The following is a 27,327-nucleotide window of genomic DNA, read 5'->3' as shown; positions in this document are numbered from 1 at the left end:
TGCTGTTGGAATCCTAAGGGCAAACGTGAATGAGCTAGGGATTTAAAGCTGAAGGTAGAAATCACAATTCAAAGAGATGTAGAAAAATGGGGAAGGAAGAGGGGTCTATTTAATCCCCTCCACTTCCACTAAACTCCTTATCTTCATTTCAGCCCATTTGGTGCCACTGCCTCTTGCTGAAGCTGCACTTGCAAGTTTTGAATTAATTCAGTGAATCATTATCAATATTACATTTGTCTCTAGCTTGTTAGTTGCTTTCTTCCGCTTACAGCAGCAGATTCCCTTCAGCATGATATCCATGGCCAGCAGTAGGGGCACCAAAATGGTCTGCATCCAGCTAACATGTTTTATTTCAGAGAGCCAAACAGAAAGTTCAGGTTTTATTTCTGTTTTTCCTTAGGTGGTGGTGACCCTTGGCGACCCAAACGTCACGGCCCCTTCTAGTTCTGTTGGGTTGACAAATATTACCGTCACCCCAATTACCACGGCAGCTGGAACCCAATTTACAAACCTCCAGCCAGTGGCTGTGGGCCACCTCACTGCTCCTGAACGCCAGTTACAACTCGACAATTCAATCCTTACTGTGACGTTTGATACTGTCAGTGGTTCTGCCATGCTGCACAATCGCCAAAACGATATTCAGATACAGCCACAGCCAGAGGCAGCCAATCCTCAGTCTGTGGCCCATTTTATAAACCTGACAACCCTGGTGAACTCCATTGCTCCTCTAGGGAATCAGATCGCAGAGCAGCATCCATTGACATGGAGGGCAGTGCCTCAGACCGATGTCCTGCCGCCCCAGTCGCAGCAAACACAACAGCAGTCAGGACAGCAGCAAGTTCAAACAGAGCAGCAACAGCAGATGTACAGCTACTGATTTATACTTGAAAAGTCTTGAAATGGACTGGACTGTGAGACAATTTTTAAAAAAGTGGAAAACTATAAGTGAATTGTTTGCTGGATACCAAACAGAGATGGAAAAATGTTTATACAATGAAATGTAAACTAAAATTGGCATAGCACCCTGCAACACTGTGGTCTTTGAAATTCACACACTATTTCTAAACGCAGCACCATCTAGAAGTCTCATTCTAAATTCAGCACCCCAGTGTGGTGGTGTGTTTTGTGCAATGATGGTTCTGGGTTTTGACAAGAGCACCACAATTGACCTTACACAAAGATGGGAAATCACAAATAGTAAATATGACTAACCCCTCAGCCATACAACTCAATTGTTTTCCAATCTGGAGGGAATGTATACACTGAGCTGGGGTTCACTGGTTGTCACCTTCTAGAGACTGAAATGTAAAGATATAATTGAGCCTCTAAAAAAGGATTGTCTTGCTTTTTCCATCCTTAGAAGGTCTTGTATCTCTGGTAAAGTAAGGGTGAGGGTTTGGGGCTGGAAGTGGGGGAAAGTCTATGGGGTAAAAGAAAATGTACCCAATTTCACAAAGTATTTCCATTGTGGTGATGGAAAAATCTTTTATCAGTAAAACATGTCAGTGCTACCTGAAGCAAATAGCCAGTCTAATGTTAAAACAACTTTACTAGAAGACCATAAAAGTTGTTTGAATCAAACCGGTTATGAGCTGAAACCATAATGTGATAAAATTGTATGTAATTTTGTCAAAATTGCTCTTTCAATATTGCTTTTAGCTAGGAGGCCTGAAGAGCAATCAGTCCCCTTTGATCAAGTTCAGGATGTGAATTTACCAATTAGTCTTCTTTCATCATGTAATAAACATTTGAGAGAGTAATTTTTAATATAGCCTCTGTATTTCACTGTGTGTTCTTGGTGAATATTTATGTATTAACGGCTGGTCTGACTTGGTTCCATGTATCTTTTCATCTCCTTATTCTTCTGCATGGCAGAACTAGTGTGTGGATTCTGCTTGTAGAACTTCCAAATCTCATAGCCACACACGGGCTGTCATGAAGTCATAAAGTGCAATGTCTAACATTCATGTAGACTGCCACAAGGAGGCAGTCTGAGCCAATGGATATAGGCTTGCCTGGATATACGGGAAATGAAGTACAGATACACCCATCTATGCTGAGACTGCCATTTCCAATGCCTGATAAGCTGTATCCTCCGTATCTTCTGTTTGTGCCAGTGCGCAGTCTGGATTGTTGCATATCAAAATGACGATGATATCCTCCCACACAAAGGACAAAGCACCACTGTTGTCAAAGAGCAATGAACAGTAAAAGTTGCTCTCTGCCACTGGACACCTGAAAGGCAAATTTTCCAAACCAGCAATGGATGAAGAAAAAGTTCCTTTGCTGCATTACAAACAGGCACTCAAACTTGCTAAGAGGGATATTCCTTGATACGGCAATTGCTGCACTTCACAATGGAGACAGACTGATGTTAATGAAAAGCCTATCTGTGCCTAACACATTAATGAAAATGTTCAATTTGTAAACAAAAACGTGATGAGAAATGAGTTAAACTTGAAAGTGTGTGTCAGCAAGATCTACCTCACCCTTAGAGAATGAATTATAATATCCGCAGAAGAAGAATTCTACTTAGAAACAAAAACAGATCCCTCAGAAGTATGAATGCCTGCAAATGAACAGTTAAGGGATATGCAACCACTTTGCTCATTATTAATTATTTGTATTGTAGCATTGTCTAGAGGCCTGAAATAGGAGTGGGACCCTATCGTGCCAAGCTCTGTACAAGCATTCAACAAAGAGAGTCCCTGCCCCACAACAAAAATAAAAAGTCAGAACCATATATTCTATTGCCCCATGCAAATTACACCTTCCTATGCAACTTAAATTATGCGCCCTTGTTGTGGTGTGAAATAACAACAGTGTTAGCAAGATAAGGAGAAAATAACATTCTCTTTAATTAGAACTAAAGATTTCAAAACTAACAAAGCCTGCAACTTGGCAGGGTGTTAGACTAGATCAGCATTTCTCAAATGCAGTCACAGCCTCCTGGGCAATGATTTGGGGGAAGGGGCAAAGCAGCAGCCTCTCTCCCCCAGCAGGGGTTGGGTCCTTTCCTCCTCTGCAGACACAGATGCTGGAGGAGCACAGGCAGCTAGTGAGTTTCCCCACCTTCAGTGGGGTCAGGTTTCAGCCCTGGAGTGGACGACAGCAGGCTCCAGCTGCGGGCCCCGGCTGCAGTGCTTCAGGCTCCGTCTCTGGGCCCCATCCCCTCGGTGCGGGGCGTCAGGCTCCAGCCCCCAGCCACAGGCTCAGCACCCCTCCCTCATCACCCTTGTATCCCACTGCCCTTCTCTGGCTCAGGGCTTCAGCCGCACCGTGGCAGGCTCCAGCCCTGAGCTCATCATCCCCCATCACCCCTGGCCTCCGTTGCCTCCTCCAGCCCTAGGCTTCAGCCACGTAGCCGTTGTCGGACACTGGCCCCTGCTGCCTTTCTATCCACCTCCCCATCCAGGGCTTAATTTGTCCTCAGGCTTACCAGGGCTGAATAAGTCTGCAGTGAAAGTGATACACCTCTACCCTGATATAACCGCAACCTGATATAACACAAATTCAGATATAACGCAGTAAAGCAGTGCTCGCGGGGGGGGGGGGGGCTGCGCGCTCCGGCGGATCAAAGCAAGTTTGATATAATGCGGTTTCACCTATAACGCAGTAAGATTTTTTGGCTCCCGAGGACAGCGTTATGTCGGGGTAGAGGTGTATTTGTAGGTTTGTTAATTTCACTGTTCACAGCAAACTTAGTAGCTAGCTGGGAGGCTGTGAAAAGAGCTATTAACATACAAGCATCACTTTTCATAGCAGCAGACTTACTAGATTTAAGTCTAAAATAAAAAAAAGCAAAAGAGACAACAGAAAAGACAAGAATGTGCAAAGCACCTTATTTGTGTTTCTATTCTGTTTAGACCCAGTAAAGAATAGAAACAACTGTACATTATTTTTATTATTGAGTCGCAAAAAATGGCCACCAGCAAGAGTTGGGGCTGCACTCTGAGGCCACCAAAAAAATTGAGAACCGCTGGACTAGATGACCCTTGCTGTCCCTTCTAACTTTATGGTTCTATGATTCTGTGCCCCAGGGTACATTTGCTTATGTTGGAACTCATTTTTCTGCAAGTGTGTTGTGCTGATTGAAAGTGTTTTTGAGAGAGAGAGAGAGAGCGCTAGCACTGGCAAAAAAACAAACAAACAAAAAAACTTGTTGCTGAAAGAATTCATTATGGAGTTACAAAATGTGTTGATATATGTTGGTGTAAAGTTAACTGGTACATTTTACCTAAATTTACTAACAAACATATGTATAGCTTTTTAAAAAGTGTACTATATGTTAGAGCCATATCACACTGAAAATAGACCCCTTGATAAGGAAATGTTTGGGGGTGTTTTTTTTCCGTCTTTCATTTTCCTAGAAATATGTTTTCAACTTTATATGTATTTATGCAAACGGAAATTTGGCTGGGAGGTGTAAGTTCATCAGATGGCAGTAAGTAAAAGGAGTATGTGGCAAGAGTGTGTATTTAGTTTCTTTCATTTCTCCAGAGCCTAGTAGATTGGTGTTTTTGCAATATAAATAATGAGCGCAGTGGCTTCATCCCTTAACTGTTCATTCCCAGACTATCACTGAGGATTTTTGAAGCAGAAGCATTATAATACATTTGCAGTGGGACAGGAGAGGCTCTATTGCTAAATGCTTTCAAAATCAACTCATTCCTACTGTAGTTTGTTGTTTGTGAATTTCCCTGCTTTTTTTTCCTTTAAGTGCCAAATGTTGAAAGAGGGTTGATGTTTATATGGTTTGCAATAGAGAGAGCCCTACTGAGACAGATTTTATGAGGACCAATTAAGCAGAGCTTTCCTCTGGATGTTAGCAAGGCCATAGAAGGAGAGTCCAGGGTGGGGAAGAGTTCCCTGTGGGTGGGATCAGAATGGGCACAGTGGAGAAGGAAAGGTTTTAATCTGTGTGATCATATAATGAATGTTTGCATGCCAACCATTCATTTGATCTGCTGTAATCATAGCAAAAGAAATGTTTCTCTTTTGATCCCCCAATAGCCTTCCCCTAACCCTAAAATACTAAAAGGCATTTCACCTCAGGAGAACAAAAAGCAAAAACATTGAAGTTCCTTGACCAGGCCACTTTGAAGAGATTATGAGCTAAAGAAATATTAGAAAGTTTTTCAAAAAATAAACTTCAGCTAAATTTTTCAGAGCACCACAACTTTAAAACTGTTCTACGTGGGTCAGTATACCGCAAACATCACATTTATCAGCGCATTCCTCTTGATTTTTTTCACTAAACTTCCCCCCCCAAAAGCCATGTACCCAGGGTGAGATGCAGCGTATGGAACTGCAGCACGATTGATGTCTTTTTGGAGAAGTTGGGGGTGGAGGATCTTAACAATGAGCTGATCTTGGAGAGCTAGTGAGTGCTGCAGTTTAACTGTTCTCCCTGTGAAAACATGTCCTTTGCAATGCTCCCTCAGGATTGGCCTGCTTTTAACTTTTTTTCCACAGAGTTTGTCAAGGATTTTTCTTTAATACTTTGGCCCAATATGAGGAACTTGCTTATCTGAGCAGTTTCTATATCTGCTATGCTCAAGAAATATTGTCTTTAGATAAAATGAATACCAAAGTTATGCCACTTTTGTTTCAAAGTAAAAATACAAGGGGTGTGTCATCCAGCACAGAGACGTACATTTATTGAACAATATCTTTGCCAATACATCACCAGCCTTTTTTGACTAACGTTAAGTTATTCCCTGTCTTTTCAGCAATGATTTGGGAATTTTGCACATTGATAATAGCAAAATATTGAATTATTTGGAGCCAAAATAGCAACATTGTGTAGTGTTCCATGTACATACAATTGTCTAGTGGTAAAATATTTATTTAGTTGAACGGTGCTTATGGCACATGGACACTGAAACAAAGGAGCCTCAAGCTGCAGAATCTTTACTAGCGCTATCATTCAAAACCAAAAAGGGATTAGTGTACCACAGGGCTTTGCCTACAAGTTACACAGAATTGCTCTAAAGGCAATAGGCTTACTCAATAGTTATGTCACGTTACATTTGTACATACCACAGAATACAAAAACACAGGGTACAGTTTTCAAATAATTATACTATAGCAGTGCCATTGTAAAGAAGTGGGATGAGGAAGAGGTTAAGTCCTCCTCACTTGTAGTCTGAGTTCTCTCAGGAAAACATACTGTATCAAGTGCTATTACACTGTCTACTATTAAACTTTTTTGAGACTTCTCAATATGGAAGGTGTATATTTTATGTAGAAACTTGTATCGCTTTTCCATCTGTTTAAATAGCCAAGTTCTCCATACCTTTTAATGTTCTGGAAATTTTGTCTGAAGTTGACACATGGGTAGGTATTCAAGAGTTAATTTTTCAGAAAAGATTTCCTACCACTGTGTAATAGGACAATCCAGTAAATGGTGCTGTGTGTGTATGCAAAGGTAACTGAGGGCTTGGCTACACTTGCAGATGTGCAGCGGTGGGAGTTACAGCTGTCTTCGTACAGCTGTGTAGGGAAAGCGCTGGAGTGTGGCCACACTGACAGCTACCAGCACTGCAGTATGGCCATATTTGCAGCGCTGTTGGGAGTGGTGCATTATGGGCAGCTATCCCACAGAGCACCTCGTCCCATTTTGGCGCCGTGGGTTGTGGGAAGGGGGCGGAGGGGGCGGGTCATTCCGCTTCCTGCCCCAACGCCCCGTGATGCATCGCTTCACATCCCAGCAGTCACTGTTTTTCCATCCACGTTTGGCACCATTGTGACTCTCCCAATGGTTTCTGTGCAGCGCGATTTCTGTGGGAAATGAAGCCCGAGCTGCTGAGGAATATGCTGACGAGTCTCGCCAGCACATCACGTTTGGCAGTTGAGCTATTCCTTCAGCTCCAAAGTGACAGTGAGGAGTCCAACGATGATAGCGAGTCGCGTAATGTGTGCGACACGAAATTACTTGTGGCATTCACGGACATGCTCAGCACCGTGGAACACCGCTTTTGGGCTCGGGAAACAAGCACTGAGTGGTGGGATCACATCGTCATGGAAGTCTGGGATGACGAGCAGTGGCTGCAGAACTTTCGGATGAGAAAAGCCACTTTCATGGGACTGTGTGCTGAGCTCGCCCCCACCCTGCGGCACAAGGACACGAGATTGAGAGCTGCCCTGATGGTGGAGAAGCAGGTGGCTATTGCAATCTGGAAGCTGGCAACTCCAGACAGCTACCGGTCGGTTGGGAACCAGTTTGGAGTGGGAAAGTTGACCGTTGGAATCGTGTTGATGCAAGTTTGCGGGGCCATTAATCGCATCCTGCTAAGAAGAAGCGTGACTCTGGGGAACTTGGAGGACATTGTGGATGGCTTTGCACAAATGGGTTTCCCTAACTGTGGAGGGGCGATAGATGGGACGCATACTCCTATTGTGGCACCACTCCACCTAGCATCCGAGTATGTTAATCGGAAAGGGTATTTCTCTATGGTTCTCCAGGCGCTTGTGGATCACCGTGGGTGTTTCATTGACATTAACACAGGCTGGCCTGGAAAGGTGCATGATGCACGCATCTTTCGGAACAGTGGCCTGTTCAGGAAGATGCAGGCCGGGACTTTTTTCCCAGATAGGAAGATCACAGTAGGGGAAGTCGAAATGCCCATTGTAATCCTTGGAGACCCCGCTTACCCGTTAATGCCTTGGCTCATGAAACCGTATACAGGGAAGCTTGACAGGAGCAAGGACCGGTTCAACTACAGGCTGAGCCGGTGCTGAATGACTGTGGAGTGTGCTTTTGGCCATTTAAAAGGGCGCTGGCGATCTCTGTATGGGAAGCTAGACTTGGGGGAAAGCAGCATCCCTGCAGTTATATCCGCGTGCTGTACCCTCCATAATGTTTGTAAAGGGAAGGGTGAAACATTGTCAGGCATGGACCACCGAGGTTCAACGCCTGGAGGCTGAATTTGCACAGCCAGAGAGCAGGGCTACTAGAGAGACCCAGCACAGGGCTACAAGGATTAGGGATGCCTTGAGGGAGGAATTTGAGGCTGAAAGCCAACAGTAATGTTTGTTGCCTTGCACAGGAGTGAAGTGCAGTGGTTACAATGTTAGTAGGCATCTGTTTTTCCTAAAATGATTTGCAGTGCCTGTTTCTTTCCTGGGCTACGGTATCTTTCAATTTCTGCAATAATAAAGACTGTTTTCAAAGCCAAGAATTCATTTATTGAAAAGAAAACTTTCTTGACAGACACACATTTTGGGAACCTAAAAGGGCAGGGGGGTGGGGTGGTGGACTGTACAGTCACAGGTTTGAATATGTCCTGTCTGGAGTGCTGTGCAATGAGTGCTGCACTTCAGGATGAAAATACTGCATGGTGATGGGGGTTGAGGGCAGAGGGTAAGGGTCATAGTTTTCAGGGCTGGTTGGTGAACGTACAGGTGTTGGGGGCAGCTGGTGGTAAGAACCTGGATGCTGGGGAAGGGGGTTTGGAGCTGACATTAGGGCACAAGGGAAAGAGCTTTGGGACGGGTGGGGGGGCCAGCACGGTAGTGCTCTGCCTGCATGGCTACGAGTGACTGGATAGAGTCCGCTTGGCGCGCCAGGATGCTTATCAGCTGCTTTGTGCTTTTCTTCTTAGCTGCTGCGTTTCTCTGGCGGATCCTGCTTTCCCTTTCCCTCCAGTCCTGCAGTTTTTTCCTCCAGTCCTGCTCTTTCTTACTCTCTCTGGCAGACTGATCCATAACTGCTTTCAGCAGGTCTTTGCTTTTTTGCGGCTTCTTCCTGAGGTTTTGTAGCCTCTGAGCAGTCGATGATACTGGCGGTCCAGTAGTCAAGGACACTTTTTGAAAGGCAAAAATGGCAACAGTTAACAGAGGGAGCATTGTTTATAATCTCATCCAGACAGTTATTCCCACACAGTGAAGGAGTTTACAGTCTTCACTTTAGCATACTTTTCCCATACCAAACAGAGCACACATAACCCACAAGAGCCACAAAATGGTGAGTAAGGGGGACTGATTGCTTCAGGGCTGTGCAGGGGTTTGTGTGCGTTGGGGACAGCAAACAGCTACAGGGGGCATCTGCCCTGAACACTCTCCCAACATTTTCCACAGGAGTTAATCCTGGAAGATATCTCGCTGCTGCGGGTCACCTGGGAAGAGCGGGAGGCTCTTCTACAGCAATGCGGATTCCGCCTTGGCCCCATGCAGCTTGCCTGTGTGCAGCAATGGTCCCCCCACCCCTCGCGGCACAGTTGCGCGGATGCATTAGCCTGACTGGGACAAGGACCACAGTGGCTCTCCCAATAAACTTGCGCAAGTGCATTGCCCACGCTCTGGCTGAAACTTTTGAGGAGATTACCGCAGCCGATTACCGCGACGTGATAGACCACATCAATGGGCTATTCCACATCTAGGCATGCATGCAGCCCTAACCCTCCCTCCTCTCCTGAAACATTTCCATCCTGAAAATAAAAGCCGCTTACCAGTAACCCGCTCCTCTGTTTGTCCTCCACCAAGTACCGGCTGCTGCAACTGGCTACCTTCCTCCTGGCTTGAGAAGAGCTCCTGGCTCTATGCCTCCTGGGACTCTGGGGTGTCTCCCCCCACCCCAGTACCCTCACTCTCGCTTTCCTCCCCATCTTCTCCTCCTCCCCCCTGCTCTGAAGTGTCCGTCGTGGTCGTCAGATTGGCAGTGGGGTCACTCCCAAGTATCACGTCCAGCTCCTTGTAAAAACGGCAGGTTGTGGGGGCAGCGCCGGAGTGGCAGTTTCCCTCGCAGGCTTTGCAGTAGGCACTCCGCAGCTCCTTCACTTTAACCCTGCACTGCAGCGCGTCCCGGTCATGGCCCCTTTCCAGCATGGACCTTGATACCTGGCCAAAGGTATCGTAATTCCTACAGCTGGAGCGCAGCTGGGACTGCACAGCTTCCTCCCCCCAAACACTGATGAGGTCCAGCAACTCGCCATTGCTCCATGCTGGGGCTCGTTTGCCATGTGGAGCCATGGTCACCTGGAAAGATTCACTGATTGCACTCCACACCTCGCTGAGCAAACAGGAAGGGGATTTTTAAAATTCCCGGTGCATTTAAAGGGCAGGTCTGACACTTGGTCACCTGAGGCCAGGGCAGTAGAGTTTGAACTGATGAGCAGAGTGGCTAAACAGGCATTCTGGGATACCTCCAAATACCTCTGGAGGCCAATAACAGCGCTTTTGGTGGCCACACTGGCAGAGAAGCACTGCATCACCAGCGCTGCAATAGTTATACCCGAGGCAGAGCAGGAGTACAGCCAGCACTGCAGCCAGGGAGATGCAGCGCTGTATGTGCCTTGCAAGTGTGGACGGTGTGTAAGTTGCAGCGCTGTAAAGCCACCACCAGCGCTGCAACTCTCCAGTGTAGCCAAGCCCTGAATTTCCCATCCTGCAACCCATGAGTAGAGCCATATACACAGCCTATATATACGCAGACTATGGATGCCATAACATCTCCAATTCCTGGCTTCCTTAAAGAAGGGAAATTCAGTGTATTTGCCATGGATTGGGCTTCCCACTGCCATGCAGGGCCTGCAGAATTTTGTAATTTTGCCTTCAGTTAACAAAGTTGTGAGTCACTGACTTCATTCATAGCATTGTTGTCCTCACATAGAAGCCACAGTAGCAATGGTAGAAAGAACAAGAAATAGCTGCAGACTCTTCTAGATTCTGTTGTTACTTTGAGAATCTATATGAATTTAATTTACAGCCGTTTGAATATTATCTAGAAATTGACATTTGTGTTCATTCCCGATGTAACAAGTAAAGACTCTCCCTGGTGGGGAGTCACAGGTATGAGGAAATACTAAGAGTGAAAGAGGAAAATCAAATTCCTATTTTTATTCTTGGAGCCAAATAGCTACTTTATACCATTACAAGTGTAAGATTTACAAGAGGGCATTGGAGGACATCAGGAACTTAGTAAAGAAATGAAACTGAATTCCTTGCAAAAGGGCAGGGGACGAGGTTAAAAATACCATTGAGACAATCTCCAAAGGAGAAAATCTTATTGAAAGTGAGAATACTTATTAGGCCACTGGAGCTGGTGAGCCTTGCAGGGGAGAAAGGGCAACGTGGCGCACCAGGAGAGACACTTCTCACAACAAATGTGGCATTTGTACTTTGCAACTCCATCACTCTGCAACCCCAAACAACAACAGATAAGCTCATGCCAACTAATGTCCAAAAAAATTAAAAATGACCAGTTTCAAGAAAACAACTGAACATGGGGAAAGACACAGATGGTGGTTGTTAGGTTTTCCAAAGGGTGTTTCCTCCAGCGCTGAGATGTTTTATTTTTTTGCCACTAACCCATTTGCACTGCAATAGGTAAGAAGAAGCTGCAGTTTTCTTGATTAAACCCCTGATTTGGAAACCTTTCTAATGTTGCTGTAAAAATTTACTTCTGGCTCTGACTTACACAAAGTGTAGCATGCAGCACATTTTAAAACAAATTTTGAGAACGTTGTCTTGGATGTTTTCTTCGTACCTTTCTACACGCACTACTCATTTGAGCTATGGAACTCACATTTCCATTTCAAACTGAAATCCATCAAGCACCCATAATATAATCAAACCACCTGTGATGTTTTGGATTGTTTTCTGAAGAATCCAAGAAATCCCCCACTGCCCTTGTACAGGGCCCTGAGCTCTCCCCTGACACTGCTATCCTCGCTCCTGAGTGTTCTCATGCATGCTGTCTCGGCACCCACACACGCAGTCCCCTACTGCTGCCCTGCATCCAGCTCTGAGCTCTTCCCCAGATAGATAGGCTGAAGAGCACCATCCTCACCAGGGGCCCAGCAATTCTGGGAACCCAAACTGCATTTGGTGTGTCTGCTTCTCCAGGAAGCACCAAATACCCAGATCCGGTCCTCCCATGCGTCTGTGACTGGGGATTCCTAGTTAGGGTGACCAGATGTCCCAATTTTATAGGGACAGTCCTGATTTTGGGGTCTTTTTCTTATATAGGCTCCTATTACCGTACACCTCCGTCCCAATTTTTCACACTTGCTGTCTGGTCACCCTATTCCTGGTGCTCCCTGCTTTGCTTCTCCCAAGGGTTGGGGGTGCCCAGGGACACCAGGACTACAAAAGAGGTGTAGCAATGTGGCACATGGAATTGCAGTGCCTTTCAAATTTGGCCATGGAAGGGTCTGGACTGCTCCCTCATTGTGCCCCTGCCTAGCAGTGGGTCCTCTAGCCCCACACACCACCAGAAAGCTCCTGGGCATGACTGTGCCGGTACTCCTCCCAGAGCTGTGCTACACACGCTGCAAGGCTTGACTCTGCAAGGCGCTCAACACGCTGGCTCCAGTTCAGCAACTCACTTAAGCACATGCTTAACCTTCAGAAGCATGGAAGTCGAGGGGAACTACTTATGTCCTCAGAGTGAAGAATGTGCTTAAGTACTCTGCTGGCTGAGGACCAGAGTGCTCAGCACCTTGCAGGATCAAACCCTCTCACCTTTTCACCTGCCTGCCTGTTATGTCTCTTGTGCCCTCCTTCCTCCAGTACAGCACTTGATCTAGCTATTGTGACTTTAAAATGTTTTAAAATAAACTCACAATTTTATAAAGATGGTTTATCTAAACAAATGCAAAGAAGAAAAAATGCAGTATTGACAAGCTGATGGTTTTCCAAATTTTCGCTTAGAATTGCCTAAATTGAAAGCAGCTTTAACTTCCAATTATGCCTAATGTAATCTCTGAGTAGCCTTTGGTTAAACAAACCTTTTACCACAGTGCTGGCATAAAAAATTGTGTTCTGAAGAATAAAATAAGTGAAGAGAGAAAATACTTAGTTGGTAGCATAGAACTGTATGTTGAATACACTGTGAGGGGCCATACCATATTAAAGACTGTTTAAAACTAAATTTTAGTGTTTATCATTTCCAAACAGTCATTCCTGGAAGGGCTCTTGTTCTGCACTCTGAAAGAGATACAATTTTATCACGTTTAGTTCAACAGCAAATTAAAGGTGAAACGTACTCAATGCAAATAAGTTTGAGATGCTAGAATGATAAGGGAATGACTCATTTTGTCACTTTGTGGGAAGGGCAGCATGCTGCAGGGCTGTTATACATACTGTTTTGTGGATGGTCTCAGAAGAGAACAATTGAGAGATGTGTTTGTTCTTCCTCCCTCATTCACTCAACACCCCTACATATTTAAGGCCCTTTCAAAGGAATGTCTATTTCTGACTTGAGAGACACAAAGTGGGTGAGGTAATATCTTTTATTAGACCAAATTCTGCTGCTCAGAGACACAAGCTTTTGAGCTACATTGAGCTCTTCTTCAGGGCCGAGAAAGTTACTTAAGAGTGTCATAGCTAAATACAGGATCTAACAGATAGTTTAGCATATCAAACTATCTGTTGGATCGTGTATTTAGCTGTTTTTCTGGTACGTGTGAAAAAGTCATGATTAGTCAATTTTTGCCCTAATCCTGCAGGCTTTACTCAGGCAAAAGAAAAGTCTTTGTACATATGCAAGTTAGAACTATTTAACTTGAGTAATCAAAAGAAAAAATTAGAAACTTGCTCCTGAGGGAAAATGTATCTTATTTTCATTCACTATCCTCCCCACATTTTCCCATGCAGTACATACAGATCTCAACATGAACTAAGTTTTCCTGTAGGCATAATTTATTTGTGTGGTTAGCTATATCCCCACAGAGAGGAAGTTCTGTCACCAGCCGGGCAGAGAAACAGCTAGGAGGCCCCTACTGGATTCTCCTGGCTGGGGGGTCCAGCAGGACGGGAAGATTGCATTTCATGGGGCAGGGCTAATTCGATCTAGCCAAAAAAGGCACTACAAGAACCAACAGCTGCCAGCTGAAGCCAGAGAAATTCAAATGAGATGTAGGCACACATTTTTGACAGTGAGGGAGACTAGCCACTGGAACAAATTACCCAGGGGAGAGGTGGAGTCTCTGTTTCCTGGTGTCCTACCATCATAACTGGTTGGGAAGGTGCCTTTTAGTGACTTACAAGCAATTGGGCTTCATATGGTGCAAAGTGTGTGAAATTTCATAGCCTGTGAAATAGAGGCCAGATTAGGAGATTGAATTGTGTCATAACCTCTATGAAAAACTCAGTGTGGGGTGCGGAACAGACTCTGCTGTTTTACTGGGTGGCCTGCTTGCTCCCCAGAATCAATATTGAGCAAGTGGGGTGATCCGGGGTGCAGCTCAAACATCCAGCTGGGCTGGCCAGGGGCAGACATCAGGCCTGCCAGGGACAGGTGGGTGTGGCAGTGACTTCACAAAGGCCTTTGGCAGGAACTCAGCCTATTGGGCAAAGATGATGAGGCGTCTGTGACCTCACAGAGCTCCCTTGCCAATAGCCAGGCAGGACAGGGATGCGGGGCAGGGGGAACCTCGGAGAGCCCTCTAGCCTTGCTGCAGCAAGCCTCCAGCTCGCGCTCTCTCCCTCAGGACCAAGAGACGTTGGTGTGCAGGAGATTCTGTGCGTGTGTTTTTCATTCCCTAGTGGATTTGTTTCAAAGACATTGTCATCTGTGTAGAAGGTAAGAAAAAATATAGGCTCTAAGTACAAGATAGGGGACTCTATCCTAGCAGATTCAAAGGCATCACCACCCTCCTAGGGAAAAAGGTTTTGCTAATATCCGAGCCTTCCACACTGCAACTTGAGAGCATTGCTCCTTGTTCTGTCATCTACCAGCTCTAAGATTTCATGAGAATCAATCTTTCATTAGGAAAATAATTCAAAAATGGAAATACAAAAAACTTTGAGTGAAATCAACCCCTCCTGATCTTTAGTGTCTGGGGGTGTGGGCCTTGGGGGCCAGACTGAGACCCTCATGGGCTAGTAACATCCAGGAAGCCAGTAAAATAATTCCAGTTCTCTTAGCATCCAGGCCTCTCTAATCCAAGGAACACCTGAGAGCTGCGGGAGACAGAGGGGTGCTGAGAAGGTCTAACTCATGACTGAAAATACAGAATGTGTTATTGGCTTTGGTTGGGGGACAAGTAACAAATCCGTCGTGATTCTTGCCCCAAACAACAATCGCCCATTGTCCTTTAGAGCACGAGGGCCCTAACACGCCTGACTTGCTCAATCTCTCTCCTGCTAGGACTGAGAGAATTTTCTCCATCCCCCATGATACCGAGGGAAAGAGAAAAGAAGTGACCTCTCTTTGGTCACACAGCAAGGTCATGCCAGAGCTAGAAAGAGAAGCATAAGAAAGAAGTTATATCAAAATGTTTTGCATTTCAAACTAACAGATTTCTTAAACAAAGGCAATTTGATGTGTGGTTAGTGAAGTGAAATGATACATTCTTGTCTCCACGAGTTTCTAGATTGATGAACCAGTAGATCTATCCCCTAGTGTTCATCCCTAGATTGAGGGAGGAAAACAAGTTTGCCTGTTTTGTGAATTCCCAATGGCTTTCTTGAATTTCAACAAACTAATCGATTGAACTGAACGATTTGAATAAACTGAAAGGAAGACAATATTTTCTGCACCTTTACTGCTGCCCAAAGCTGGGTTAGCATTTCAGCTAACTTTGCTTCCAGGGCCTTAACTATCACATCAGTGGTGCGACTGTCTGAAAAACTTGGCAGTGAACATGTTCTACTGAATGTTATTTTTTCTCTTCTATTTAAATTATTTAAAAGATTGTCATAAATTTGGCCCTTATCAGAGATTGTCAATTTCCAATGTAATTTTGACAGTGAGGGAGACTAGCCACTGGAACAAATTACCCAGGGGAGAGGTGGAGTCTCTGTTTCCTGGTGTCCTACCATCATAACTGGTGGGGAAGGTGCCTTTTAGTGAATTACAAGCAATTGGGCTGAATAGGGTGCTAAGAGTGTGAAATTTCATAGCCCGTGAAATAGAGGCCACATTAGGAGACTGAATTGTTTCACAACCGATGCCTCTATGAAAAACTCAGTGTGGGGTGTGGAACAGACTCTGCTGTTTTACTGGGTGGCCTGCTTGCTCCCCAGAATCAATATTGAGCCAGTGGGGTGATCTGGGGTGCAGCTCAAACATCCAGCTGGGCTGGCCAGGGGCAGACATCAGGCCTGCCAGGGAAAGGTAGGTGCGGCAGTGACTTCACAAAGGCCTTTGGCAGGAACTCAGCCCATTGAGCAAAGACAATTAGTTGGGAATTGGTCCTGCTTTGAGCAGGGGGTTGGACTAGATACCTCCTGAGGTCCCTACCAACCCTGATAGTCTATGATTCTATGAATGAGGCGTTTGTGACCTCACAGAGCTCCCTTGCCAACAGCCAGGCAGGACAAGGATTTGGGGCAGGGGGGAACCTCGCAGAGCCCTGGAGCCTTGCTGCAGCAAGTCTCCATCTTCCCTTTACCAGATAAAGGTTCTGAGCAGACAATGGCTGGAAGTTGAAGCTAGACCAATACACATTGGAAAGAAGGCGAGGAGCATTTTTAACCTCAGAGTTTGGAGCAATTGACTGAGGGTTGTGCTGGATTTTCCACAACTGGCCTCTTTTAAAATCAAGCTCGTGTGTTTTACTAAAATATCTGCTCTAATTCCTATGGGAATTATTTTGAGGCACATTCTATGGCCGAAGTGAAACAGAAAGTCAGACGACAGTGGTTTCCTCTGGGCTTGGAATTAATCTGTGACTCGCTGGGGGCGTTTGGAATGTGGCCATTTTGCTTCCCTCCTCCTCCTTCCCTCTTGTCCCTTCTTCTCAACTGGAAAATGGGCCACCAGAAAAGCCTGATTTCCACCCTGTGCCCCTTCCATTAGTACTGTAAGCTGAAGGGCATTGTGACTTGAGAGTGAATTCAGCCAGTCAGTGCTAACTCTCCACAGGTGATTTGCATAAGTCAGTAAATGAGCCTGCAGGTTTCCGTGGGGGCGATGCCCATGGCAGGGCTCAGGCTTCGGGTTTATGCTCCGGGTTAGTGGAGTCAGGGAGCGACAGGTGGCTGAGTTACCTCTGGTGTCACAATGTTACTGCTCAGGTTCCTCTGCCTGCTGCACCACCTGGGCAGTGACTGTCAAGGGGAAGGTTTTGTGGATTTGAAACTTAGAAACCAGGAAGCGCAGGAGAGGAATGGCTTAGAGAGTTTGGCAGTAAAATGTAGATTTTGTGGCAATATCCTGTGCAATTGCTACTGGATCCGGGACAGAGACAGCATTCCTGCCCCTCCTACCACCTCTTAGCTGGGCCTACATAAAAGAGACTAGCTAGAGTTTTGCACACTTGTTTGTTTGAGACTGAGCAAATAAGGCCCAACAAATTACTGCTAGGATGAATTTTGCTGCCTCCTCTCCTTGACTAGAATACAAGCAGTTTCTGATTCTCTCAGATGAAGTAGTTCTTCTAAAATCAAGGGCAAGACCAATCAATGGCTTTTTCACAACCCAACCCCCCCACCAGAAAGAGATTTTTTTAAAATTGAAACTGGGTTTTTAAAATGTATATTGAAAGTTTTTTTTAAAACCTATCAAGTATAAAATTTGAAACGATGACAAGTGATGTTAAGGCCTCTAGTTGCTCCAGCCTATTAAAGTAATTTAAATAAATACCTACATGAAGAAGTCCATGTTTGCTGCCAAGTGTCAGAGGAAGTCAAAGCACTGAACTGTTGGAAGTCATTGCCTAAGCACCTGGGGGTCCAGAAGTTATTGAAACACTCGGCCAGATTTTGGCAGCACTAGCCTCTTCTGCAGGTGCAGAAAGACTATTTTCTTCATTCCAGTTGATGCAGCTACTTCATTCAAATGTAAGAAACTGATTGGGAGTTGAAAAAGGATGAAGGCTTCTTTTCCTCTTGTAATATATGAATAAACGCTAGAGAGGAGGAGATGTGAGCTACTACTTCCAAAATCTGGAAGGACATTATGAGCAGGAACAATCAGTTCAGTGCACGAACTAGAGATACTTCTTTACCCCAGTTTTGTTTGAAATGAAAACAAATGGTTCAGTCAACCTTTTTGTTTGTATGTATCCTGCAAAACCAGCAAGTCAACATGTTTGAATGGATCCCTATTCCTAGCATCATAGAAGACTAGGGCTGGACCAGACCTCAGGAGGTATCTAGTCCAACCCCCCTGCTCAAAGCAGGACCAACCCCAACCCCAACTTCATCATCCCAGCCAGGGCTTTGTCAAGCTGACCTTTAAAAACTTGTAAGGATGGAGATTCCACCACCTCCCTAGGGAACCCATTCCAGGGCTTCACCACCCTCCTAGTGAACTAATATCCAAGCTAAGCCTTTCACAGTGCAACTTGAGACCATTGCTCCGTGTTCTGTCATCGGCCACCACTAAGAATTTCATGAGAATCAATCCCTCATTAGGAAAATAACTCAAAAATACAACTACAAAACCTTTGGAATGAAATCAATCCACCCTGACCTGTAGTGTCTGGGGGTGTGGGCCTCTGAGGCTAGACTGAGACCCTCATTGGCTAGAACCACCCAGTGAGCCAGTAACAATATCCAGTCCTGTTACCGTCCAAGCCACCGCAATCCAAGGAACAGCTGGGGGCTGCGGGAGACAGAGGGGTGCTGAGAAGGTCTAACTCATGACTGCCAACCCAGAGATGTCTTATTGGCTTTGGATGGGGGACAAGGAGCAAATCCGTCAGTCACTACAACAGGTCCCACTCGGAGCCAGGGAGACTGGGAATTGAGTCCTGCTGGCACTTCCCAGCTCTGGCTTTCTGGAGGAGGAGGAAGACCCCAGCTCCCCTAGCTGACCCTGAGGCACCTTCTGGGCCCAAATGGAGGTGGCCCCCGGTACAGCTATGGAGTGTCCCAGGAGTGTTCCGCTAGTTGCATTGTATTGTTTTCACAGCCAGTTTCAATCTCTGGCTTCTACCCCTTGCCCTGCTGGCAGGGCATTGAGCGGCACCCGTTGCCAGCCACCTGGGTGCGGAGATCGAGGAGGGTGAACGGAGGAGCAACCCTGAGCATCTGCCATCCAGATCCATCCGATCTAGAGCAAGTAAGTGGAGTTCTCCAGAGCCATCCCCCGTGTGGTGGGACTATCCAACCACTAGGGCTCCCAGCCCGTCCCTTGTCAGGGTTTGTTCCTCAGGTTGAGGGTTCCTGTGCCCTGGGGTGGGATGTGTCGGGAGGAGAAATTGCCTCAGCAGAGGGGAGGTGGGCAGGGGAGCAGGCAGGCTCGTTAATGAGAGGCTGCTTTGAAGCCAGAGTCATGGCTGCTCCCCACTCAGTTCCAGGATGGAGCGAATCAGGCGGATGCTCAGGAGGAATGCCGGGCAGGTGGCTCCAGAGCCGGCTGCAAACATCAGCCAGCCTGCCCAGGAGGAGAGCGGCCCCTCTGTCCCCGCGGGCCTTCTGGGCAGAAATGGAGGTGGCCCCGGGTTCAGCTGTGGAGGAGAGAGCCAGGGGAGGGCAGGAGCTGGGGAAGGCAGCTCTGGGGCTTCCTTTGCAGGAAGCCAAGGAGCCAGGAGCTGTGCCCCAGGGCCCAGCAGGAGCCGCCAACCACCCGGGCCCCAGAGGAGCCTCCCGCCAGCCCCACCCTGGCCCCAGAGGAGCCTCCCGCCAGCCCCACCCTGGCCCCAGAGGAGCCTCCTGCCTGCCCCACCCTGGCAGTTGTGGCGCCTCCTCCCAGCCCAGAGCAGGAGTTGAGCAACTGCGGGACAAACACCAGCAGCTCTGTATTCTCCTGCGGGGCCAGCAGCTCCTCCGTGGTGTCTGGCAGCCCTGTGTTGCTAGGCTCCCTCTTTGGAGGTGAGGGGAGACCCAGGGGAAAGGGAGGAGGACTGGGGCGGTGGGGGACTAGTAACACCCTGTGCCCATCAGCTCGCCAAGGCGCCGGGACTGACCCACGTGAGCCCCACTAACACCAGTGGGGGTGGCACAGCCACGCCCATGACTGGGGATGCTGGGTGGAGTCGGGGAGCTCCAGCCTCCCCTGATCATGTTGTGTGGGGGGGCTGACTGCCACGGGGCCCTGAGGCTGATGGGGCTGAGGGCATCTCTGGGAGGGGCAGGGTGGGGCCCTCGCCGCCATGGGGCTCCTTACAGAGAAAGGGGAAACATGGAGCCTTCTCTGTCCACTGCATCCCCCAGCAGCAGAAGGGATTAAACTTTCTCCTTCCCTCCCTGGTGCAGACACCCCCAGTGCCCAGGTGTCGTGGCCTGAGGAGGAGGAGGAGGAGCAGGAGGAGGAGGAAGAAGAGGAGGAGGAGGAGGATTTGTCCTCCATCTTGGTGATCCAGCAGCACCTCCAGGGCAGAGCTGAGGTACAAAAATCCCCCAGCTGCGCTGCCCCCCAGTCTGTCCTGCTCCTTGTTCCATCCTCACCCTGGGAAGGGGGGCTTGTCCCAGAGAATCCCTCACCCCCAATGGGGGGACACATCTCCTCTGTTATCTGGCACCCCAAAGTGGGGACATTTGTCCCACACAGGCCAAGGTTTCCGCTCCCTGCAGACACTGTCCCAGTTCCAACCCCATGTCTGTGCAGGGCTACACCGGTTTCGGGAAGGGGGCAGCTTTCCCTGTCCAACCCCATGGAGGTCCTGAGCCCTGGAGCTGGTTTGGGTTGGGCGCAGAGGTCCCTATGTAACAGGCTCTCTCTCTCTCTCCCCCGCCACTCCTAGCTGGTGGCGGACAGGGCCAAACAGCTCCGCTTCCTCCACGCTGTGCCGCGTCTCTGGTTCTCGGCACAGAAGCAGGGGCGGGACACCCTGGAGCCCCCGGTCTCCAAGGCGGCCCTCGTGGAGAGCATTGCGGTGAGTGGGACCCCGTGCTCGGCCCCTGGAGCGAGGGAGCCCGATATGGGAGGAAGCATTAGTGGGGCCGGAGCGGGAAGCAGAAGACAGGGGGTCCTGGGGCGGAGGGCTGGGGAGCAGGGAAGGGGAGAATTGTGACACTGATGGGGAGCTGGCAGTGCGGGAGGGGAGGGAGGAGTTGGGGGTGAGAGGGGGAAGGAAGTTTGATGGAAGGGAGGAATGGGGGGCCCAGCTGGTTGGGGGTGGGGGTGACACTGGCTGTTTCTGCAGAGCACTTTAAGCTCCTCCCGGGGAAGTGCCAGTGCGTCTGCAGGGCCTGAGTCTCACATGCAGTTTTGTTTCCTTGGGGTCTCCCAGGAGCTGATTGAAAATCTCCCTGGTCCGTCAGAGCCAAGCTCCATCATGCCCAGCTCCATGGCCGCAGTTTGCAGTCTCAGGTACCAGGACCCTCCGTCCAGCTGCCCTAACCCTGGTGCTGACCGGGCCCAGAGCCGGGAGTCACAGCTCCTCCCCCGTCTAGGTTCCCCCCTGCTGTGGCTGTTCCCATCCCCCAGCAGAGGAGGCGGGAGCGTCCCCGTTTTCCTTGCCGGGGGGTTGATTTCAGTCCAGGAACGTAGGGAGGGGATCATGTCCATGGCAGTGCCAGCGCCACGCTGGTGCTGCAAAGTGTAACATGGGCTCCTCTCTCCTGCCAGCAAACTGAAGCCACCGCTCGCCCTGGAGCTAGAATCTCGCCTCCCGCGGGCTCTTCTGAACAGGATGTACACCCTGGGCACTGGGCAGGGCACCACACACTTCCGGGTAGGTCCTGATCCTACCTCTCTGGCCCAGGAGCAGGAGCAGGCTCTGGTCCCTGCTCCCTCGCTTTGATGGAGCTGCTGAGAATAGGGGAGGGGTGGGCAGAGCTGGGAACAGGCCCGGGACAAACTGGCAGGGGGGGCCCCGTCCCTCCAGAGGGGATTGCGTTACCCCTCCATGGCTGATCCCAGCCTTCCCTCCTCTCCTCATTCTCTGATCTCCTGCCTGGACTCTCCCGGCGATCCTACCTCCCACCCATTGCAGTTTGGCTGGGCCATACTCTGCTGGGTACCAGGCCCTGCACAGAGAACTGCTAAGAACAAGGATTGACGAGGCAGCAGGCATCCGGCCATGAACTCTTGCAGAGCCTGGACATCCTGCTCAGGGGCCTTCTGACAGAGACCCCCACCGTGGAGAAGCTGCAGCACCTCCTGGAGGTGAGTAGAATGGACGGTCTGGGGTGGAATTGCCCCTGAACCCTGTGGGTGGGCAGCAAAAGAGAGACTAGAAGAGCCACGTTTCCATTGTGTCCTCCCAGCTTGGACCCAGCCGGCCACACTTTCCCAGAGCTGCCAGTGCAGGGGGAAGGAGCTGGGACTATGAGTCAGAGCTCTGCACGGTTGCATTAAGCACTAACAGTGAGCACCAGGCCTGGCTGGGGCCTGAGAGACTGAAACCTCTGTGAGATGCAGGACATGGGCCTCAGAGAAAAGTCACTGGCTCCTCTCTAGGGAGACCCTGAGATACAGGAGGAGCCTCAGGGAATCAGCTCTTATGTCCTAGGGACACTGCAGTTCCCGGAGGGATTGTCCTCAGGGCTGTTCCATCCATCGTACCGAGGCCTTTGCAAGTTGGGTCTGGGGTCCAGGGCATGTGCCTTGATCCCGACGTGCTGTTCATGGATCAGGGGTTCAGAGCAAATAGTCCAGCCCCAAGACTGACCATTGTCCCAGCCTGGAGAGACAAGCAGCTTGTGCCCAGCAAGACGTGGGCAGTGTCATGAACCCCCTTTTCAAACTCTGCCACCAGGGCTCGGCTACTCCACCCTGAGCACAAAGTCTGAGCCCCTTGGAGAGGGGGAGAGGCTGGTTTGTAGAGCATGTACGCCTGCCCGCTGACCCTCCCCTGCCTCCTTCTCCCGCAGCACGTCCATCCCTCTCTCCTGTCAAACAACACCCAGGAGAGAGCCAGGGCCGTACAGACCAGCGCAGCCCTGCTCCAGTTTGCCACCTCCCTGCCTGGATTTGACGTAAGTGACCTCTGACCCCAGCATCCTGCAGAGTCAAGTTCCTCATCCCCTGGCTAATTGGTCCCACCTGGGTCCGTAAGGGATTGCGTTCCATAGGCCGCTGGCTGGCAGGGTCGTGCCTGGCCTCAGGGCCCTTGTTATTCTGGAGCAGTGAGGCAGTGACTGCTCAGCGAGGGCCCTTGCCCTGCTCCCTTTGCTCCAAGCTCCCTTGGGGACAGAGAGGAAGAGGGCTGTCGCTCCTGTCCCCCAGGGCCTCCTACAGAGGGGTGGGAGCAGAGCTCAGGTCCAGGGGCACTGGGGAGCTGAAGGGAGAATGTTGATGGATTCCCCTCTCCTTCTCCTTCCACCAGACCTCCTCCGCCTTTTCCAAGGCAGGTGAATTCGTGCTGCAGCTGGGTCTCTGTGTATCCCACCCAGCCAGTGACATCAGTCGGCATGCCAGGGGTGGGATATATTGGCTTTTCTGGCTCCTGCTTCAGAAGAGGGGTAAGAAACCCAGCTGGGCAATGGAACCCCATGGAAACGAGCCTCTGGGAGACTAGCTCCAGCTGGCCATTGGGACCCCTCTAGACCTAAGGCCTCTTTGATTAGACCCGCTGTAGCGGGGAAGAGGAACCCCAATAGAAACAAGGCCCCTCCTTTGAGACTCCCTCTGCTGGGCAATGGGACCCTACAGAAAGAAGCCCCCTCCTCTGAGACCGACCCCAGCTTAGATGGTGACTCTTTCTCTCCCCCTCTCTCTGAATTAGGGAGATGAGTGTGAAAGTGCCAAGGAAATTGGCTGCTTTATCTCATAGCCCGGCTCTGTCCCCCAGCCCAGGGAAATCAGCCCACCCCCGTACGGGGCAGGCAGCTCGTGAGGGGACAGGAACGGAGCTATTGAGACACATGGAGGGAAAGAGCCCATCATGAGGGCAGGGGCAGGAGCAGGCACCACAGGAGATGGACACAAAGCTTGTAGGGTGTCACCAGTCGGGTAGCCAGGGCCAGATCCTGACTTCAGTGGGTGTGGGGGGTTCACAGTATTAGACACCCCCATGAACAGGCACCCACTCCCAGAGCACAGTGACAGTAAGGGTCACATGATTACTGTGATGGCTGAAACAAATCCCCCTTCTGGTACTAACCCGCCTGGCATGGACCCTGCGATTCCATTCGGCCGCGGATGCCACGAGGAGCCTGGCCAGTGTGCACCAGAAGGAAACAGGCACTGAAAGCGGAAGGCCAAACCTCCCCAACGGGTGTGTCTTTCTCCCCCAGGGCTCAACACCAGAGAGGCCCCACACCTGTGGTGCCGGGACGGGCTCCATGACCCCGAGCGCCTGGGGTATAGAAATCTGGCCAGGGTGGGAGAGGTAAGGACTCTCGGCCGGTGCATTGCAGTAGCTCAGGTGTGGAGCTGTCTCCCCCTGCAGTGAGTGTGTCATGGACACAGGGCAAGAGCCTGCTCCTTATTTCCACAGAGTATGTGAGGCTCCTGGGAATGTCCGTGGGGTGAGGCGTGGGAATGAACCAGATCTAAAAGACCCCGAACCTCTAGCGGGTGAGCTGCAGGAGCTATCGCTGCTGGGAGCAGTAGGGGTCCTGTGTTGTCTGTGTGAGCTGGGTTCCAGAGCGCGCAGACACATTCCCAGCATCTCATGGCACCTGTGGTGAATCCTGCTCCAGAAAGAGCTTTTTGAGGCCTCAGTGCCTGCAGCCTCCTACTGAAGGGGGTTCCTGGTCCATGGGACCCCAAAGGTTGGCTGCCCCAGGACTCTTCTCCACCTTGTGAGACACTCGAGGGATTTGGAGCCTGGTTCTGGGCCTTTGTAAGGGCTCTGGTTCTTTTGGTTTTAGGTCTTTGGCGAGCTCTTCACGGAGGAGCAGAAAAGATCTTTCCTCGAGGCGGGGCTGCTGGCCATCCACGACCCCCTACTCCGCGTCAGCCAGGCTGGCCTGGTGCTGACCTATTCCATCTTGGGGGAAGCCGGCCAGCTGCTAGAGGACGAGGTAACCAAAGAGGGGTCAACTGGGGAGGGAACCCCAGGGCCTTTCACCTCCAGGCCATTGAAAATCACTCCCATCCCATCCCCATGCACTGACCAGGGAGCAAGGAGAGGGTGACCCCAGACAGGTGCCATTGGTCGGTGCCAGCTTGTCCCCTGAGCAGCTCAAAGCAGGGCAGACCCAGCTCTCCAGCAAGCCTATTTCCTAACAGGCGTCACATCAACACGACACACTGCCATTGCTCATGCTAGGGGCTGCCAACTCCCCTAGCCAACTCTGTGAGCCTTTCATCACCCTCGGGGCCTCAGGCCGGTTCCTAGAGCTCTGGTATCATGTTATCCCAGCCCCCACCTGCTCTGGGAGAACTGGAGGAGTCAGTCAGCAGAGGCTGCTTAAGTGCCCCATTCACCAGAGCCACTGCCCATGGCATCACGTTAAGGACATGGGGATCCCTTGTGGAAAGGTGTCCACTTCCTCTCACCCCCCGGCACTACTGCCCAAAGCCTCCCAGCCCCTCAGCTGGAGGGGGCGAGGGTGGCTGAGGGGACTCTGGGGAGCGGAGCTGGATTCCCGATGGGTTGGGAGGTAGAACAGCTCTCAGGGGGGGACTGAGAGGAGTGGGGGCAGGAGTTCATTCCACAATGTTGGGAGAGGGGATGGAAGTCACTAGAGAAGAGAGAAGATTTCGTCTCGGGGGTTGGGCGGGGGAATCCGTCCCTCAGATGTGGGGAGGAAATGTTGCTGGCTCCCGGTGCCGTTAATACCCTTTGTTCTCGTGGGTGTCGGAGTCTCTGATTGATCCTTGTTCCCTTGCAACAGGGGGACATCACAGCCAACATCATGGTCCAGCTGTTTAATATCAGGGTCTTGGGCCAGGTGCCCGATGCCCTGCAGGGGCTGTGCTCCGTGGGGCAGCCTTGAAGACCCCCCCCCCCTCGCATGACCAGCTCCCACCCCCTGCCGCAGGTACTGCTCTGTCTCACTGTGCCTGGGGGGAAGGGCTGGGGGGAGCGGCCATAGAGCCCCCCGCAGCACTGAGAGAAACCAAAGCCGAGCACCTCGCTCTGGACACCCTGCCCCACCCCGGCCCCTGGAGCTGGGGCCAGGCCAGATACTGGTTGGGAAGAATCAGGCAGTGGGGCTGGCCCAGAAGTGAGAGCATCCGCAGAGCCAGGGGTTATGCTCAATAGCCATTGCAGTCTGGGAGGGGTGGCCTGACATGGAGCCCCTCCCCCGTCGTCACTGCTCAGACCCTCCCATGGCCCCTGTCACCCCTGACGCAGCGAATGTCTGACCATCCCCCACCTGGGGCCCAATGCACCCACCTGGTCTCTGAACCCTTCCCAGCCAGGAATGAAACTCCCCCCGAACACCCTGGGGCAGGGGAGGAGCCTCCCCATCTGGCAGGTGGGAACTGAGACGCAGAGGAAGGGCTGTGGGCCTGGTCACACAATCCTGGGTGTAGATCTGGGAAGTGGACTGGGTCCCGGCCTAGAGCCTTTCCCCCAGGGGCACCTTCGCTTCTGCCCTTTATTCTCCCCTCCGGCCAGGGGGTCTGTGAGTGTGAAATGAACAGGGAGGGTGACAGGGTCCTGGCACACAGCCTGGATGGGAGCTCCCCTTGGCTTGGACCCCAGGTTCAGAGACATCTTTGTCATCCCGCTGTCCTTCTCTTATTGCTAGGAAGGGAGTCCCCCGATGAGGGGTCTCCAGGCCTCCAGTAAGTCATCCTCATTCCCGCTCGCATGTACCCCCTGCCCTGCCCTGCCCACTGGTTTCTCGCTGTTGACTCTGGCTGGACTCTTGACTCCGGTCTCTGGCTATGACTTTGGTGTGACCCTTCTTGGCTCCAGATTTGGGTTCTGAACCCTGCCTCAGTATTCTCCTTGCCTTTCTCTAGCCTCGCTCCAGGCCCTCTACTCACCCACTCCAGCACTGCCTCTTCCTCCTCCTGATCTTCCCCAACCCCTCTGATTTCGACTACACGGATTCGACCTTTGCATGGATACGGACTTTGGCTTGTACTTCTGACCACCCGACTTCGACCTGTGGCCTGGACATGGACACTGGCTCTGGTTCTGCCAGACATACTCAACACCCGGCAGCAGTAGAAAGGCCCCACCATTAATCAAAGCCTAACCCCGCCCCATGACCCCCTAGTCCCTCCCACCTGTCACCGGAAGTCCCGCCCCATGGGGGTATTTCTTCGTGGTCAAGGCGGCCACATGACTGGAAGCCAGGTGTGTCATGTGACCCCTCTAAGAACTCCTCCCACCACCCTCTACCAATCAGGATGGGTTTCATCCTGGAAGGACCACCCCAAGAGGAGATTTGACCGATCAGGGCGAGCTCTGGGGTGGGAGGGTGACCCGTCCCGACGTGGGTCTTGTGACCCCTCTAGGAACTCCTCTCACTGCCCTCGACCAATTAGGATCGGTTTTGTCCTGACAGGACCACCCCAAGAGGAGATTCTGACCAATCAGGGTGAGTTCTGGGGCAGGGTCAAATGCATCAGTACTTTGAGAACAGAAAAGCAATCTTTTTCTCTTGGTCGACAGAAACTTGTTGCAAGACAGATCT

The 27,327-nt window shown here is 50.3% G+C and overlaps 2 protein-coding genes and 1 long non-coding RNA gene across 3 annotated transcripts in view; all 3 read left to right on the top strand.

Annotated features, from left to right (window-relative positions):
- The window catches only part of PRDM15 (PR/SET domain 15), a 54,168-nt gene extending 47,977 nt beyond the window's left edge, over positions 1-6,191 (top strand). The window contains exon 24 of the mRNA XM_045002541.1: positions 401-6,191. Within this exon, the coding sequence (XP_044858476.1) occupies positions 401-877 (477 nt within the window). The 3' untranslated portion in view covers positions 878-6,191. The remainder of the gene's footprint in view (positions 1-400) is intronic.
- An 8,184-nt stretch (positions 6,192-14,375) lies between these two features.
- On the top strand, positions 14,376-20,145 carry LOC123367727. The gene is made up of 3 exons (XR_006578614.1): positions 14,376-14,527; positions 18,806-18,955; positions 20,092-20,145. It is a non-coding gene; the product is annotated as an uncharacterized LOC123367727 (long non-coding RNA).
- Positions 20,146-20,489: 344 nt separating this feature from the next.
- LOC123355080 lies at positions 20,490-27,327 on the top strand. The gene is made up of 10 exons (XM_044997422.1): positions 20,490-20,495; positions 20,580-20,711; positions 21,069-21,148; positions 21,407-21,512; positions 21,875-21,946; positions 23,109-23,244; positions 24,019-24,113; positions 24,598-24,750; positions 25,567-25,713; positions 26,648-27,327. The coding sequence occupies exons 1-9, from the start codon at positions 20,490-20,492 to the stop codon at positions 25,666-25,668; spliced, it is 882 nt and encodes a 293-aa protein (XP_044853357.1). The 3' UTR covers positions 25,669-25,713; positions 26,648-27,327.

Source organism: Mauremys mutica, chromosome 1, assembly GCF_020497125.1.
Source record: "Mauremys mutica isolate MM-2020 ecotype Southern chromosome 1, ASM2049712v1, whole genome shotgun sequence".
NCBI lineage: Eukaryota > Metazoa > Chordata > Testudines > Geoemydidae > Mauremys > Mauremys mutica.
The sequence above is the reverse complement of the archived record's forward strand: the minus strand, read 5'-3'. Positions and strand labels throughout refer to the sequence as shown.